A 12,689-nucleotide genomic window follows, 5' to 3' on the forward strand; every position below is an offset into this window, starting at 1 on the left:
CTCTCTCTAATGCTGAAAACTGTCATATAGCCAGTCTGGTTTGGCATTTCCCTCAATACTGTATTGCCCATTCTACAAAACATTGTCTACAATATAGAACAGTAATTACATTGACATAGTGCCATAATGACATAATGCCACAGAATTCCAAAATTTCAGTTTGTTAATTCATCACATTCAAGGGTGTAGCTAATGTTTCAAATTGTTTCCAGAGACTATATGTTTGCACCTGTGATTGTCTAAGATTTGCTTTGGGAAAAGATTGGTGTAGAGTTCTTTGCTCAGTTTAGGGAGATCTGATGTAAGTGATATACTCTGGACCAAATACATGACAATTTTCCAGACCTAATAAAAGCACTGGCCACAATCCAACTTGTCCTCAGTGGAACACTATCATGGAGTATTTCATAAGTAGATCCTGCATATATGTCGATCTTTCTGACCATTTGAGATTTATTTCACATTTCACAACAGTTGTAGGCCTATGTGTGTCAGTTTCCTGGTTTTAAATTATTACGACTTTTCAAACAATAGAGCAAAATAAAAGACAATTAAATCATATTTAATAAAGAACTATGTAAAGCAGCTCTTGTGCAAACAGGCTGAAGCGCTTTACAGAAGCCTATAGCTCACAGCCAGTATGACAATGCAAATGTTTAATAAGCAGCCGGCTACAATGAAGTGCCTCGCCCAACCTCGTTCTTTGCGGCAGGACACACATAAACCCTGCGTTCAACCGTTACGTCGTGACGTCACTCACTTAGAGAACAAACGCCGAAGCTTAGAACGGAATTTACCGCCGGCAGACGGGAGTAGCATAAGAGAAAGTCTGAAGCGACAAATAGCAGCGTGTGTATGAAATAGCTAGACATTTACTTTAATTTGACCCATCATCTGCTTATAGGACAGGGAATTGATTTTAAACAAGGTAAGACTTTAAACTTACAGTTTTGAGGGAAAGGGAGACGGAAGGGTAGGGGGGAAAGCAGTTGAAATTGAATGGCGGACAGCAGAGGCAGAGCTTACTTGCTATCGAATGGTTAGCTATATTATTGTGACTCGTTAGCTCGCAGAATGTGATTAAGATTATGCTCGCATAAACTTTAAATGTAGTGTAACTGTTTTAATGCGCACATTTCTGAATGTGTTTACTGTGGCAAAGACGTCTAGTCAGCAGATGGATAACTAACAAATGGTTGCTAGCTAGACTAGCCTGATATTCCAATTCATTGCTTGCTAATGTGGAATGGTCTAACTAGCTAGCTATAGACTAGCTAGATGGAAATAGGCCGCATATCATATGCTCATATTCCCACAAAATGTAACCAACGTTAGGTGGCACGATAGCGGTACAACCTGTTCGGGACAGGACCAGTACCGGTCCCATACATTGCCAGGGGCCTCCTAGATAATGAAATTTTCAGATGAATGGCAACGGCTAGTTTGATCTTTTGAATTTAGTGAGCTGTGGGTGGGAGTGTTAGCAAGCTAGCTAACGTTAGCAAGTTGACTGTCATCTTAAAGGAAATGCGTAACTTAACGTTGTCCGTTTGCTTGCGTTTTGCCCTATTCGCCAACTTTGTTACGTTAGCTAGTTAACTTGATCATTATTCGAAATTGTGAAATCCGCTTCTTAGCTCGATTTTCCAAGTTGGCTGCTTCGCCCTATCTAGCTGGCTAACTTGGAATAGTTAACCCGGTTATTCTTAACGTACGTCCTGTGTGGAGGCCCTAGTTAATATCGAATGGACTAGAGCGAGCGAGCTAACGAACGCTAATTTTAATGTTACATAGCCATTCATCCATACATCACCCACTAGCTATTAGCTAAGCAACGTAACGTTAGATAATTCCGTTTTTATAGGGATGGGCGGTTTTGCTTTAGTTTAGTGACTACATCGAAAATGGATACGTTTGGATAGCTACCTACTTAGATGTTTGAAATCTGTACGTTAATATTGAACAAACCAACATGCAGTTCATCTGATATCAAATTTACAGGGCTAAGCCAGCATTGCTTGATAACGTTGATATAATGTTAACTTGCAGTGCCGTGCCGTGAAAAAGTATTTGCCCCCTTCCTGAGTTCCTCTTATTGCATATTTGTCACACAAAATGGTTTCAGATCTTTTGACAAAATGTAATCTTAGATAAAGGGAAACTGTAAACACAAAATACATTTAAAAATATTTTTCATTTCACGAAAAAGGATATGAAGCCATATCATCTGTGAAGTAATTGCCCCCTTAGTTACTCAGTCAGCCAATTAACCAAATTTGGTCATTTCATTCGGCTAATTGAACATAGCCGTGCTTGATTGCAGCCAGCCCTGTTGAATTTAAAACTCACTCATTAAACTTTACCATCAGAGTGAAGTAGTCACCTCAAAGTTTCTACAACCACACTATGCCACGTTCAATGGAAATTCCAGAAGAGATGAGGGAAAAAATAGTTGAAATGCATCAGTCTGGAAAAGGTTACAAGGCCATTTCTAAGGCTCTGGGACTCTACTGAACCACAGTGTGAGCCATTATCTTCAAATGGAGAACACTTGGAACAGTGGTGAATCTTACCAGGAGTGGTCGGCCTGCCAAAATTTCTCGAAGGGCGCATCCATAACTTGCCCAGGAAGTTGCAAAAGATCCCAGAAGAACGCCCAAAGACCCGGAGGCCTCTCTAGCCTCAGCTAAGGTCAGTGTTCCTGATTTCACAATAAGAAAGAGACTGAGCAGAACTGGGATTCGTGGGAGAGTAACATTTTCAAAAAAGCTCCTGGATGATCCCCAACCCTTTTGGGATAATGTTCTTTGGACCAATGAGTCAAAATCGGAACTTTTTGGACAACACAGGTCCCATTATATCTGACGGAAAGCAAATGCAGCATTTCACAGTAAGAACACCAACAGACAAACTTAGTGGTGGTAGGGTGATGGTGTGAGGATGCTTTGCTGCCTTGGGATCTGGAAGGCCATTATTGATGGAACCATGAATTCTGCTCTGTACCAGAAAATTATTAAGGAGAATGTCTGCTCATCTGTCTGAGCTGAAGCTGAAAGGTTCACAACAATTATCCAAAATGCAAAAACAAGTCCATGAATGGCTGAAAACAGACAAAATTAAAGTTTTTGGAGTGGCCTTGTCAAAGCCTTGAGTTGGACCCCCTGGAGATGCTGTGCCAGGACCTGAAACAGGTTGTTCATGGCATGCTCAAAAACCTACCACTTTGTCTGAATTAAAGCAGTACTGCAAAGAAGAGCTGGCTAAAATTCCTCTACAGCAATGTGAAAGACTGATATCAGGAAACATTTGACTGCAGTTATTGCTGCTAAATGTGGTGCAACCAGTTATGGGGGCATTTACTTTTTCACATGGGTGATTTGGAATATTTTCATTAAATGAAATCATTTTAAAAATGTGTTTTATTTACTCTGGTCCCTTTGTCTAATATTACATTTTGTCTAAAGCTCTGCAACCATTCAGGGTGACATGCAGTAATAGAGGAAATCAGGAAGGGGGCAAGTACTTTTTCACAGCACTGTAACTGGTAACCAAATGTTAGCCAGCAGGCGAATCATTTGTTTTAAAACAGGTTTGCAGTTTTGAAGGTTGACAACCGTTGTTTTTTTTTTTTTTTTTTTAAAGAAACTAGAAATGGCAGCACATTTTTTTGTTACTTCATCAACCATCATAAATATGTTGGCTACATTTCGTGAATGTAATGTTAACTGACCCTTGTGGCAATACATGTAACTTGCTGACGTGACTGTTATCAATCAGGTTCATAGAAACAAGTACAAAGGTAAGTGCTAGACTCTGCCTTTACACAGGTCTTAATTATCTTTGTTTGATTTTCTTGTCACAATGGTCATGTTTTCACAATGGCAGCCAGTCAATGTGACATTAGAACAATCGTTTTTAGATTGTCTAATATTCTAATGGGGTCATCTTCATAAATTTCTTGTATGCAAAAATTGGTTTGGCCTAATGTTTCTAGAATGATAATGATGTATGCGAAATGCTCTGGTGACTGTATATACTCCTAATATGTATGTAATTGTCTGTCTCGTCCTGTTTCCAGAAGATGGCTGTGAACGTCTATTCGACCTCAGTGACTAGCGACAACTTGAGTCGCCATGACATGCTCGCTTGGATAAATGAGTCTTTACAGATCAACCTCACCAAGATTGAGCTTCTATGCTCAGGTGAGAGAGGAATGTTTATATTACCTTTCTATGAATAGAAGTGAAATGCAATGCGCTCTTGGCAGTTTGACATTTCTATTCTTCTGATTTTGAGGCAAAACCCAGTTTAATCAATTTGGATGCTTGGACTGGTAAGCTGTTGAATCATGAAGTCTGCCCAGTTTGGCCTGTGATGATACTCTTTGGGTCTGAAGTTTTACCAGAAGTAGAGTTGGTGTCTGCATCGTACAGACAGTTCTGGTTTCCTGTTCCTTTTTTAAACATGTCTGTAATGCTCTTGTCTATTTTACAGTAGCCCCTGTGGAACAATGATTTTGGAAGGTACTAAAGAATGGATTGTTTGTGAATACTAGATGGTGGTTTTCTTTTGTCTTCCGAAGGTGCGGCCTACTGCCAGTTCATGGACATGCTGTTCCCTGGCAGTGTGCCTTTGAAGAAAGTCAAATTTGGTGCCAAGCTAGAACATGAATTCATTCACAACTTTAAATTATTGCAAGCTGGCTTCAAGAGGATGAATGTTGACAAAGTTGGTGCTCATCTTTTTTTCCCTTCTTTTCTTCCCAGTGTTTTTTTTTCTTTCCCAAATACATTTTATCGTGTGCTCTGTTTATTAGTTACACCCTTCCATTTTTTTAAAGTCTTTGCCTTTATAGAAGATTATTTAAGCTGTAATGGAAAGCTCTCTGGTCGGTGCATTTAAAAACACTACCTGTAAAACCAGCATGCTTTAACTGCTGTAGTCCTGGTTAACTCCAGGTTTACACAGAAGTCTGTGTTTTTGTATTAAAGCCCCCATGATTTCAGTGCTGTCCAGTGGTGCAGCGTGTTAATTGTGTTTACCGCAGAATGAGTGCAGGGGTCTCCTGCCAGTCGGCATTCTGTTGGTAAAGAGGTCAGCTGGGCTTCACAGACAGACGCTGCTCAGTTTAAGTTTATATTTGGTTCTTATTGCCAAGCGTGATAGCATGACCACTGATCACAGCACTGTTTTTTGTCTTGTCTTCCTCATCCTTTTTTGTAGGTTTTTTTTTTTTCTTATTAGATATTCGGGGCTATATTTTTCTCTAAAGCAATGCTTGTTAAGCTATTACATGTGTTAGTCAGTTTATAGTTAATGGTGGCTTGTATGTATTCAACCCTTATCTGTTTTGCTCTGCTTGTCTAGTATTTACCATGTTTCCCCTCTTTCTCTTTTCATTCTGCCTAGATTATCCCTGTGGATAAATTGATAAAAGGCAAGTTCCAGGACAACTTCGAGTTTGTGCAGTGGTTCAAGAAATTCTTTGACGCCAACTATGATGGGAAGGAGTATGACCCGGTGGAAGCGCGTCAGGGCCAGGAGACAGCACCCCTCCCCAACCCCTCCATGTCCGCGCTCAACAAGCCTAAGAAGATCCTCAATGCTGGTGAGCCGGAGCACTGGGACACACTCTGTGCTTTTGGGCTTTGTGTACAATCAAAACAATCATCATCTAATAAGAGCTCACTGAAAGTAGAGTTTCATTTTCACTGAACTAATTAATTGTATTGTAATGAATTGGAATTAAGGTTGTAATCATCTCTGGTCTTAGAAGTTAATCTTCCTAAAGGTAGTAAACACTATTGGAAGTGATGTGAAAGTGAAAGTGGCTGTTAGAACCAAAACAATTTTGTGCAGTAGTTCAGCAGTCACACGGTATAGCCCATACCACTTTTTTCTGATCATCATTTTCAGTGTATATGACCAGCAAATCTGTCCAGAAACCTCAGCCTTTATGAAGAAATGTGATTATTTCAAAAAACCTTTTGCCTACACTTTTACCACCAGTGATGTTAGACATTTCATTTTCTTGGAGCAGTATTAGTAAGTCATTTTTTTGTATTTTCTTGTTAGATTCTTGTTGGAGATCAACAAGAATATAACAAGAGATTAGAAATTAAGATGTTATAAATTGATCTGCTTATGGAATGGCTGTTAACTACCATTGAGAAACTCAGTGAGGCTGACAGCACTTCAATAAGACGGTGGTACACAAATGCTTAACTTCATTTGGCCATACTTCATATTGGACAGAGAACACCAGGATGTGTGTAAATCTGACTGGTGTGCTCACACAGTACATGTTGAAATGCAGGAAGAGAGAACCCGAGCACTAGAGCCTCACTGCTACTCCGCTGTAATCCGTGCCACTCGAGCAGTGATTGGATGCTCATGCACATCTCTGACGGCAGCTTGCGTTTCTCCTCTTTTCTATTGATCCCGCTAGCATTCTGCATTCCAGGCCCTCTTAGAGGGATCCTCTGCTAATGCTAGTGCTAAAAGGGGGAGGAGTAGCTCCTGCTGCACAGTGACCTGTGTGCTCCTCTCTGACCACTGGTTGTGTGTCAGGAGTGCCTGCTGTTCTGCTGCACCTGCTTGCATTATGACTCAGGAATGGTCTTATTTTAAGAGAGCATACAGTTATTTGCTAAAGTCAAGAGTGGTTGTTCTGTTTGCATATAAAAAGGCAGCGCATGGGTGGACCCAGAGTACAGGGTTACACCCATATTTGGGAGCTGGATAAGCGTGCTGAGCAGAGTCAATGTCTTCAAGCTTATTGATGACTCTCCAACTTATTAATGCTCATAAATTTGTTACAGATGAAAGCCCGTCTCCTAAAACAAGCACAAAACCAGCTGCAGCAATCGGTACAGTCCTTGAGTAACTGCACATAGGGGACTGTGGTTGAGTGCACTGGGCCTGTGGGAGCACTATCAAGCCAATGTTCTCATTCATTAAGTCCCCCTTATCCAATTTTACCATTTGGAAAATGTGCATGTTGTATATAATGCCCTTGGTAGGGTTCAAATATTTAGACTCCATATTGGTAATCTACTGTAATGCTTGTCCTGACCCTTGCTGCTTATAGTGGGAACTTTGTCCTTGATTACGTTCTGTGCTTTATGTACACCTTTATGTGCATTTCTCATTCAGCACGTCCTGAGGGATTCTTTGTAAGTGATGTCGATCTTAGTCGTGTTTTTTTTTTTTCTGTGTTACTCCAAGCTTCTCTCCTCCTCCGCTTCTTCAGATCTTTAACATGTCACTGTGGGGGCTGTGTGTGGCAGAGAGGTGGGGACACCTAATTGCATACTGGGATTGTTTGATGCTGGGAGTTTCCTGTGGTGAGGAAGCTTCCCTTGAGAAGCCTTCCTCGAGAAGCGCCTTTCCCATGCTGCACTGGTGCAGTTGTGTGCATGGGGCTGTGATGCGAGAGGGGCAAGCAGTCTGTGGCTAATGGGTTTTGTGTCCTGCAACAGATTCTCACTTGGTGTTTTTTTTTTCTTGCTTGTTGGCGCCCCAGCACCACAGCGGTCAGCAGCCGTGGCCAAGCCCCCACCTAAAATGGCATCCGGCTTGGCGCGGAGACCAGGGACAGGCGGTGGGGATGAAGAGAGGGCCGAGCTCGTTCAGGAGGTCTGTTGCACATTGGGGGGGGGGGGGGGGGGGGGGCTACATGGTTTCTTCTCTCCGTGATCCCTTTATTTTTCTTCTTATGAAGTCTTTTTGAATATTTAAAGCATATTTTCACAATCCTTTTAAAGGTGGTGTTGGTTGTGTGTGTCCTTCTCTCGCCAGCTGAATATATTGAAGTCAACGATTCAGGACATGGAGAAGGAGAGGGATTTTTACTTTGGCAAACTGCGGAACATTGAACTCATCTGCCAAGAGAAGGAGGGCGAGGGGGACCCCACACTGCAGAGGATTGTGGATATACTGTATGCCACAGACGTGAGTACAGAGCACAAGCGCTTCAGCAGCCAGTCCTGGGCTTTCCCTGTTTGCCCCCCCCCCCCCCCCCCCCCCCCTTCTACATTATTGTATTCATAACATTTTATGTATGTGTTTTATGACATTTTGATTAGCCGCATACAAGGGCAGTCTACTTGAATTGGTTGTGCTGTTCATCCAATGAAAGTAGTTTGCAAAGGCCATTGTAATGTAATGAATGATTAGTTCAAGGTCAGGCTGAGCTTACACATAGTTGTACACTGCAGTGCATTGAACTAGCTGTTAAGGCACTGTAGTAAAATAGTATATCACAGACATTTGAGTCACTTTCCCATCCTACTCCTTTTACCTTCAGTTGTGGGTACTAACAATGCCCCTCTCCTCCTTACAGGAGGGGTTTGTCATACCGGATGCTGAGTCAGAGGACCAAGAGGAATTCTAAGACTGGATGCAACTTTAATATCACCTGTACCCGATGTGCCCCATTTCCCACCTGCCAGATTATGTTATGCATTTGGTTCCAAATGAACTTTATGTCACATTGTTTCATCTGCAAACCCCCCTCCTTCCCCCCCGATCCTCCCCAAAAAAACACAGCTATGCTCTCCAGTGGAGTGCTGCCCCCTGTCTCCTGACCTGAGTACATAGAGCTCTGAGAGGCCCAGCCGCTAGGAGCCTGTCTCTGGGCTCCGGCTGGTAAGCCGTTTGTAAGGTTCCTCTTCAGTTTTGCTGGGAGCTTCTCTCTTGACTGAGGCCGAAGAAGCCTTCGTAAGATTCAGCTTCAGCGTTGTCTGTCTTCTCTCCAGGGAAGTAGAGTATTTCTGCCACCTGCACACCTGTCTTTTAAAAAAAAAAAAAAAAAATAGTTCCTTTATCCTAGTACTGTTTCACCTGTTCACTTGTGTAGTTTTTTTGATACTGCAAAGAGAGACTCACTTTCTAAATGTATTGGTCTTAGCTAATAATTTCTAAATGCGCCCACATTGTTACAGGTTTTTAAAGACAGTGATGGTTATTACCTTGGTAATATATAATTTTTTGTTGTTTTTTACTTCTGGAGCAAAACTGATATAAGGGCGATTGGACGTCAGACACATCAATCAATGTTCTTTCGGTGAGCCACAGTGTATGTCAGTGTACATAAGATGCAATCTTTTTTGCTTTCACTAACTACTTTCCTTCTGGGTTGCCAGTAGAGTGGCTTAACCCAAATTATGAAGTTAGCCTTGCGCAACACTTGCCGTGATAAATCCAAGAGCAGTTATTCCACCTCCGTATTCACATGTAACAGTATGTCAGGGTGTGATGTTCAGATGGTGCAAAAAACACCAATACTTCATACTGCAAAGGCTTGGTAAGGCCCAGGGTTCACTGCATGTGGTCATTTTCAGGGGTGTACTTAGATTTTCGTCTTTGGCTTGGATCAAATCAGACCTTCCACCCATTAAATCCCGAATTGCAAAATTTGGCTTTTGATCCCATTCTAATTAGTATTTTGCTGATGGATCAAAGATTTGACTTGATTTTGCCCTTAGTGTGCCTGTGAAGCAAGTTAGTTGGGCATAAGTGATGTAACTGTGGAAAATGATTGCAAATGTAAGTCTTTTACCATGGAGAATGTGATAAAAGTTCCCCAGAGGGAACTTTCTCTTAACGGAGCCCTACACATTTCCTTTTCTATTTACCTTTAGCATGTGTTTTCTCTGCTTTGACAGGTTAACGTAACCAAATTACTTCATGTGGGAAAAAAAAAAAAGACCGCGGAGAGTTTATACCCAACTAAATTGCCTTATTTTTAACGAAGTTAGCTTATCTGGTAAGATTCCACCTAATGCATAGATGTGACTGTTTCTGGATGTTCTCGTTTTTGGCAATTGTTTGTGATGCAGTTTGAAGTATTTGTAACTGAGCTCTTATCATTTTTGCTGCTCTGAAATAAAGATGTCTAGAGAAACTGGCATTAGACAATGGATGTTTCAGGAGAGGAGCGCCCTGCCCCAGACGCAGTCTTCCGATATTGCTGTACTCAAAGAAAAATAAATACGTACTCTACACTCACGCGCGTATCACTTGCTGTACTGCGGAAGCGAGTATGCTCTGGGATACTGCAGCTCTGTTAAGCAACATCTGAAGCTGCAAGTGTATTTCCTGTTTTTGAAGCTTCCAGGGCTGAGGTGCAGGTATAGTATTGACTGCAGGTTCAAATTTATGTTCCGGTAGTTTAGTGGGTGTTCCCGTTAGAATTTAATCATAGAAAATTCATATGGGAATCGAGCTCTAAGTGAACTGAACTTGCTGTGCTCCTGAAACGCATTTGATTGGGAAGATGAATGGCTTTTACAGTGAGGAATACGATGGAATTTTTCGGTAGAAGGTCATCTTCATGGAACCTCTACATGCAAGCATTGTTCGTTTTTTCTCACGGGCATAACTTCTCAGCCAAACTGTGAGGAGGACATATGTCCTGTTGGCTTCTGATTTTTGTTGGCCTGAACTGCATGGTTGCAATTCCATGCGTCTGGCATGTGTTTTGCACAAAAGGGATATGATCGCATAGCTTCATTTTAATGCGCCAGCTGGTGTGCTCTAAAATATTTTCATGCAAAGGAAGCTTGCTGTTTAGCCTCGTGTTGAAGCAGTAAATGACTTGCATCAAGCTTCAAGTAGGAAGGAAAATTATTCAGACAAAAATCATAACTATGAAAGGGTGTAATGTAATCTGTGGCCTGGTATTTTTTACCTATTGGTGTTCTGTACTTGGAGTGGAAGCCATTCTGGGGTGTAGAACTGCAACAAAGAATGATCTCCAAAACATTGTTCAATGAAATCCGTTTTGTATTTCTACATACATATTCTTGGATTTTCTTATTTTGTGCCAATGTGTTCATTTTTGTCTTTCATGAGGGAAATTTTCCCGTGTTGGTGTGAAATATTACTTTTTTGAAGGAGGTAAACAGTGAAAGGGTTTTCCTTCTGCTGCACTCAAGATCTGCAGTGGTGCTATCTGAGATTTCTCCTGTGGCCTTTTTACTATTTGCTGACGTTCTTGTACACTGTGGACCATGTACCTCGATTGCTTTCTTCCTGCAGGGTGTTGACTCTTTCCCCCCCATTTTTTAAAAATTCACATTTGCTGAAGTCAAATTCTTACATATAATAAAAATAAAATGGTATTTCCATGTTTTGTATTGTGTTAATCTTTCCCCCCCCCCCCCCTATCAGTTTTTAGTTTTTCAGCAGCACATATCTTAGCACTGAATTTCAAGTTCCTCTTAATTGTACTGTGACTGGGTTTATTTTCTTCCCTTTTGTGAGGGTCAGGAAGTGCAGCCTGTTTCCCTTTCTGAAAATGCAGTCTGCACCAAGATTTCATATGTTCTACACACCAAGAGTCAAGTAGTGTTTGCTTCCTCTTGCTGGTTTTTCCAAAACATTTGTAAAGGGGAAAACGCCCTTGAATTTAAGAAGTCTTCCAAGATCTGTGTATGATTATTATGTGGTACTGCCCTATTATAATGTCTGGTTCTGCATTCAGACCGCTATGTCAGTCCTTGCACAACTGGTTGCATCTTTGGCTAATATGTTTTGTCAATATGCCATTATTGCTAAAGCCAACGGTGATGCATCAAATACATTTGATATGTGGCCATTTATGGTTAAATGTAACCTTATTTTAAAAAATATCTTAACTGCAATTACAAAAATAATTGTCTAATCTATAAAAATCAAGCCCTGATAAAATTTTCCTTTATATTATCCAGATTGATTATATAATGCATGCCCTATAGTATAGACCTATTTGCAATTATGATCAGTGTTTTTATCACCAAGGTCTAGTTTTTGTGCAAGGCGAACGGTCTCATACCAGTTCAGTAATGGAAAGCATGCCTAGGAATATGCAGTGCTGAGAAACAGGAAGTTGAATGTCTTTATTTAAATTTAAGGTTAATGTGGCCCTTCATCATTTACATTTTAAATCTGTACCATTAATCCACCATTCATTTGAAATGAAGACAATCTAACAACACCCAGTTTTCCTCTAAAATATAAAATAATGTATTTGCAATGAGTGTAATGGTGTACCATTGCTCTTGAATACATCTCAAAGTACCACATGTACAGCCAATAGCTGCTTATCCCAAATAAAACTTGGGATAGGATTAGCAACAACAGATTCACTTGGGATCAGACCTTAAAGTCCTTAAAAGATGTTTTTTTATGTTAACCTTAATTGCTTGTTTGTTACCTTTAACAGAACAGTTAGTTGAAGGTATTTGTTGAAGGAAAATGGCCAAGACCATCACTACCACAGTGATTTTTTTTTTAAGCTATGGTGGGGTATGGTTGGTAGTTTGATAGTCATTGGCTTCAGCACCATTGCTGGTTACTTTGACAGATGATCTTTGGGCTCCCCAGGGAGGATAGTCATGCGTAATTTATCATGAACAGCCCTAATGTCCTCCCCCCTGCCCACCCCCTTCTCAGATTCTCCACAGAGCCCCATACTGGGGCTGTTTGTGTGCTGAAACATGTGCTCCATTGAGACAGTCATGGCAGGGTTTTGAGCTGAGCTGCCAGCAGATTCCAAACTGTGACACTGCTGCCAGTGAAAGAGTCCAGGCAGGAATGCTGGCTTTCCCTTAAATGTTCAGAATGCATGTAATCAGATCAGGAAAAAGGTAAATCTGGGACAAAATTCTCAGGGTTCACTTATGCTTTAAGTGGTGAAGAGCTCT

General features: G+C 41.1%; 1 protein-coding gene across 4 annotated transcripts; it reads left to right on the forward strand.

Moving 5' to 3' along the window:
- The first annotated feature begins 740 nt into the window (after positions 1 to 740).
- Positions 741 to 11,130, forward strand: mapre1b (microtubule-associated protein, RP/EB family, member 1b). Of its 4 annotated transcripts, none has more exons than XM_035382106.1 (8): positions 741 to 928; positions 4,082 to 4,202; positions 4,583 to 4,728; positions 5,410 to 5,608; positions 6,822 to 6,869; positions 7,526 to 7,638; positions 7,801 to 7,953; positions 8,345 to 11,130. In XM_035382106.1, exons 2-8 carry the CDS (start codon positions 4,082 to 4,084, stop codon positions 8,393 to 8,395), a joined length of 831 nt encoding a protein of 276 aa, XP_035237997.1. In that variant the 5' UTR covers positions 741 to 928; the 3' UTR covers positions 8,396 to 11,130. The 4 variants fall into 4 exon arrangements, with proteins under 4 accessions (XP_035237997.1, XP_035237996.1, XP_035237998.1 ...); XM_035382105.1 differs by having other exon boundaries at positions 742 to 928; positions 4,079 to 4,202; XM_035382107.1 differs by lacking the exon at positions 6,822 to 6,869 and having other exon boundaries at positions 742 to 928; positions 4,079 to 4,202; positions 7,517 to 7,638.
- The last annotated feature ends 1,559 nt before the right edge of the window (positions 11,131 to 12,689 follow it).

Source organism: Anguilla anguilla, chromosome 11 (genome assembly GCF_013347855.1).
Source record: "Anguilla anguilla isolate fAngAng1 chromosome 11, fAngAng1.pri, whole genome shotgun sequence".
NCBI classification, from domain to species: domain Eukaryota; kingdom Metazoa; phylum Chordata; class Actinopteri; order Anguilliformes; family Anguillidae; genus Anguilla; species Anguilla anguilla.

Excerpts from the sequence above, each read along its gene's own strand:
- mapre1b (XM_035382106.1), top strand. The coding sequence starts at position 4,082 with ATGGCTGTGAACGTCTATTCGACCTCAGTGACTAGCGACAACTTGAGT. Across the intron at positions 5,609-6,821 it reads TAAGAAGATCCTCAATGCTG|ATGAAAGCCCGTCTCCTAAA; the intron begins GTGAGCCGGAGC and ends AATTTGTTACAG. Across the intron at positions 6,870-7,525 it reads AAAACCAGCTGCAGCAATCG|CACCACAGCGGTCAGCAGCC; the intron begins GTACAGTCCTTG and ends TTGGCGCCCCAG.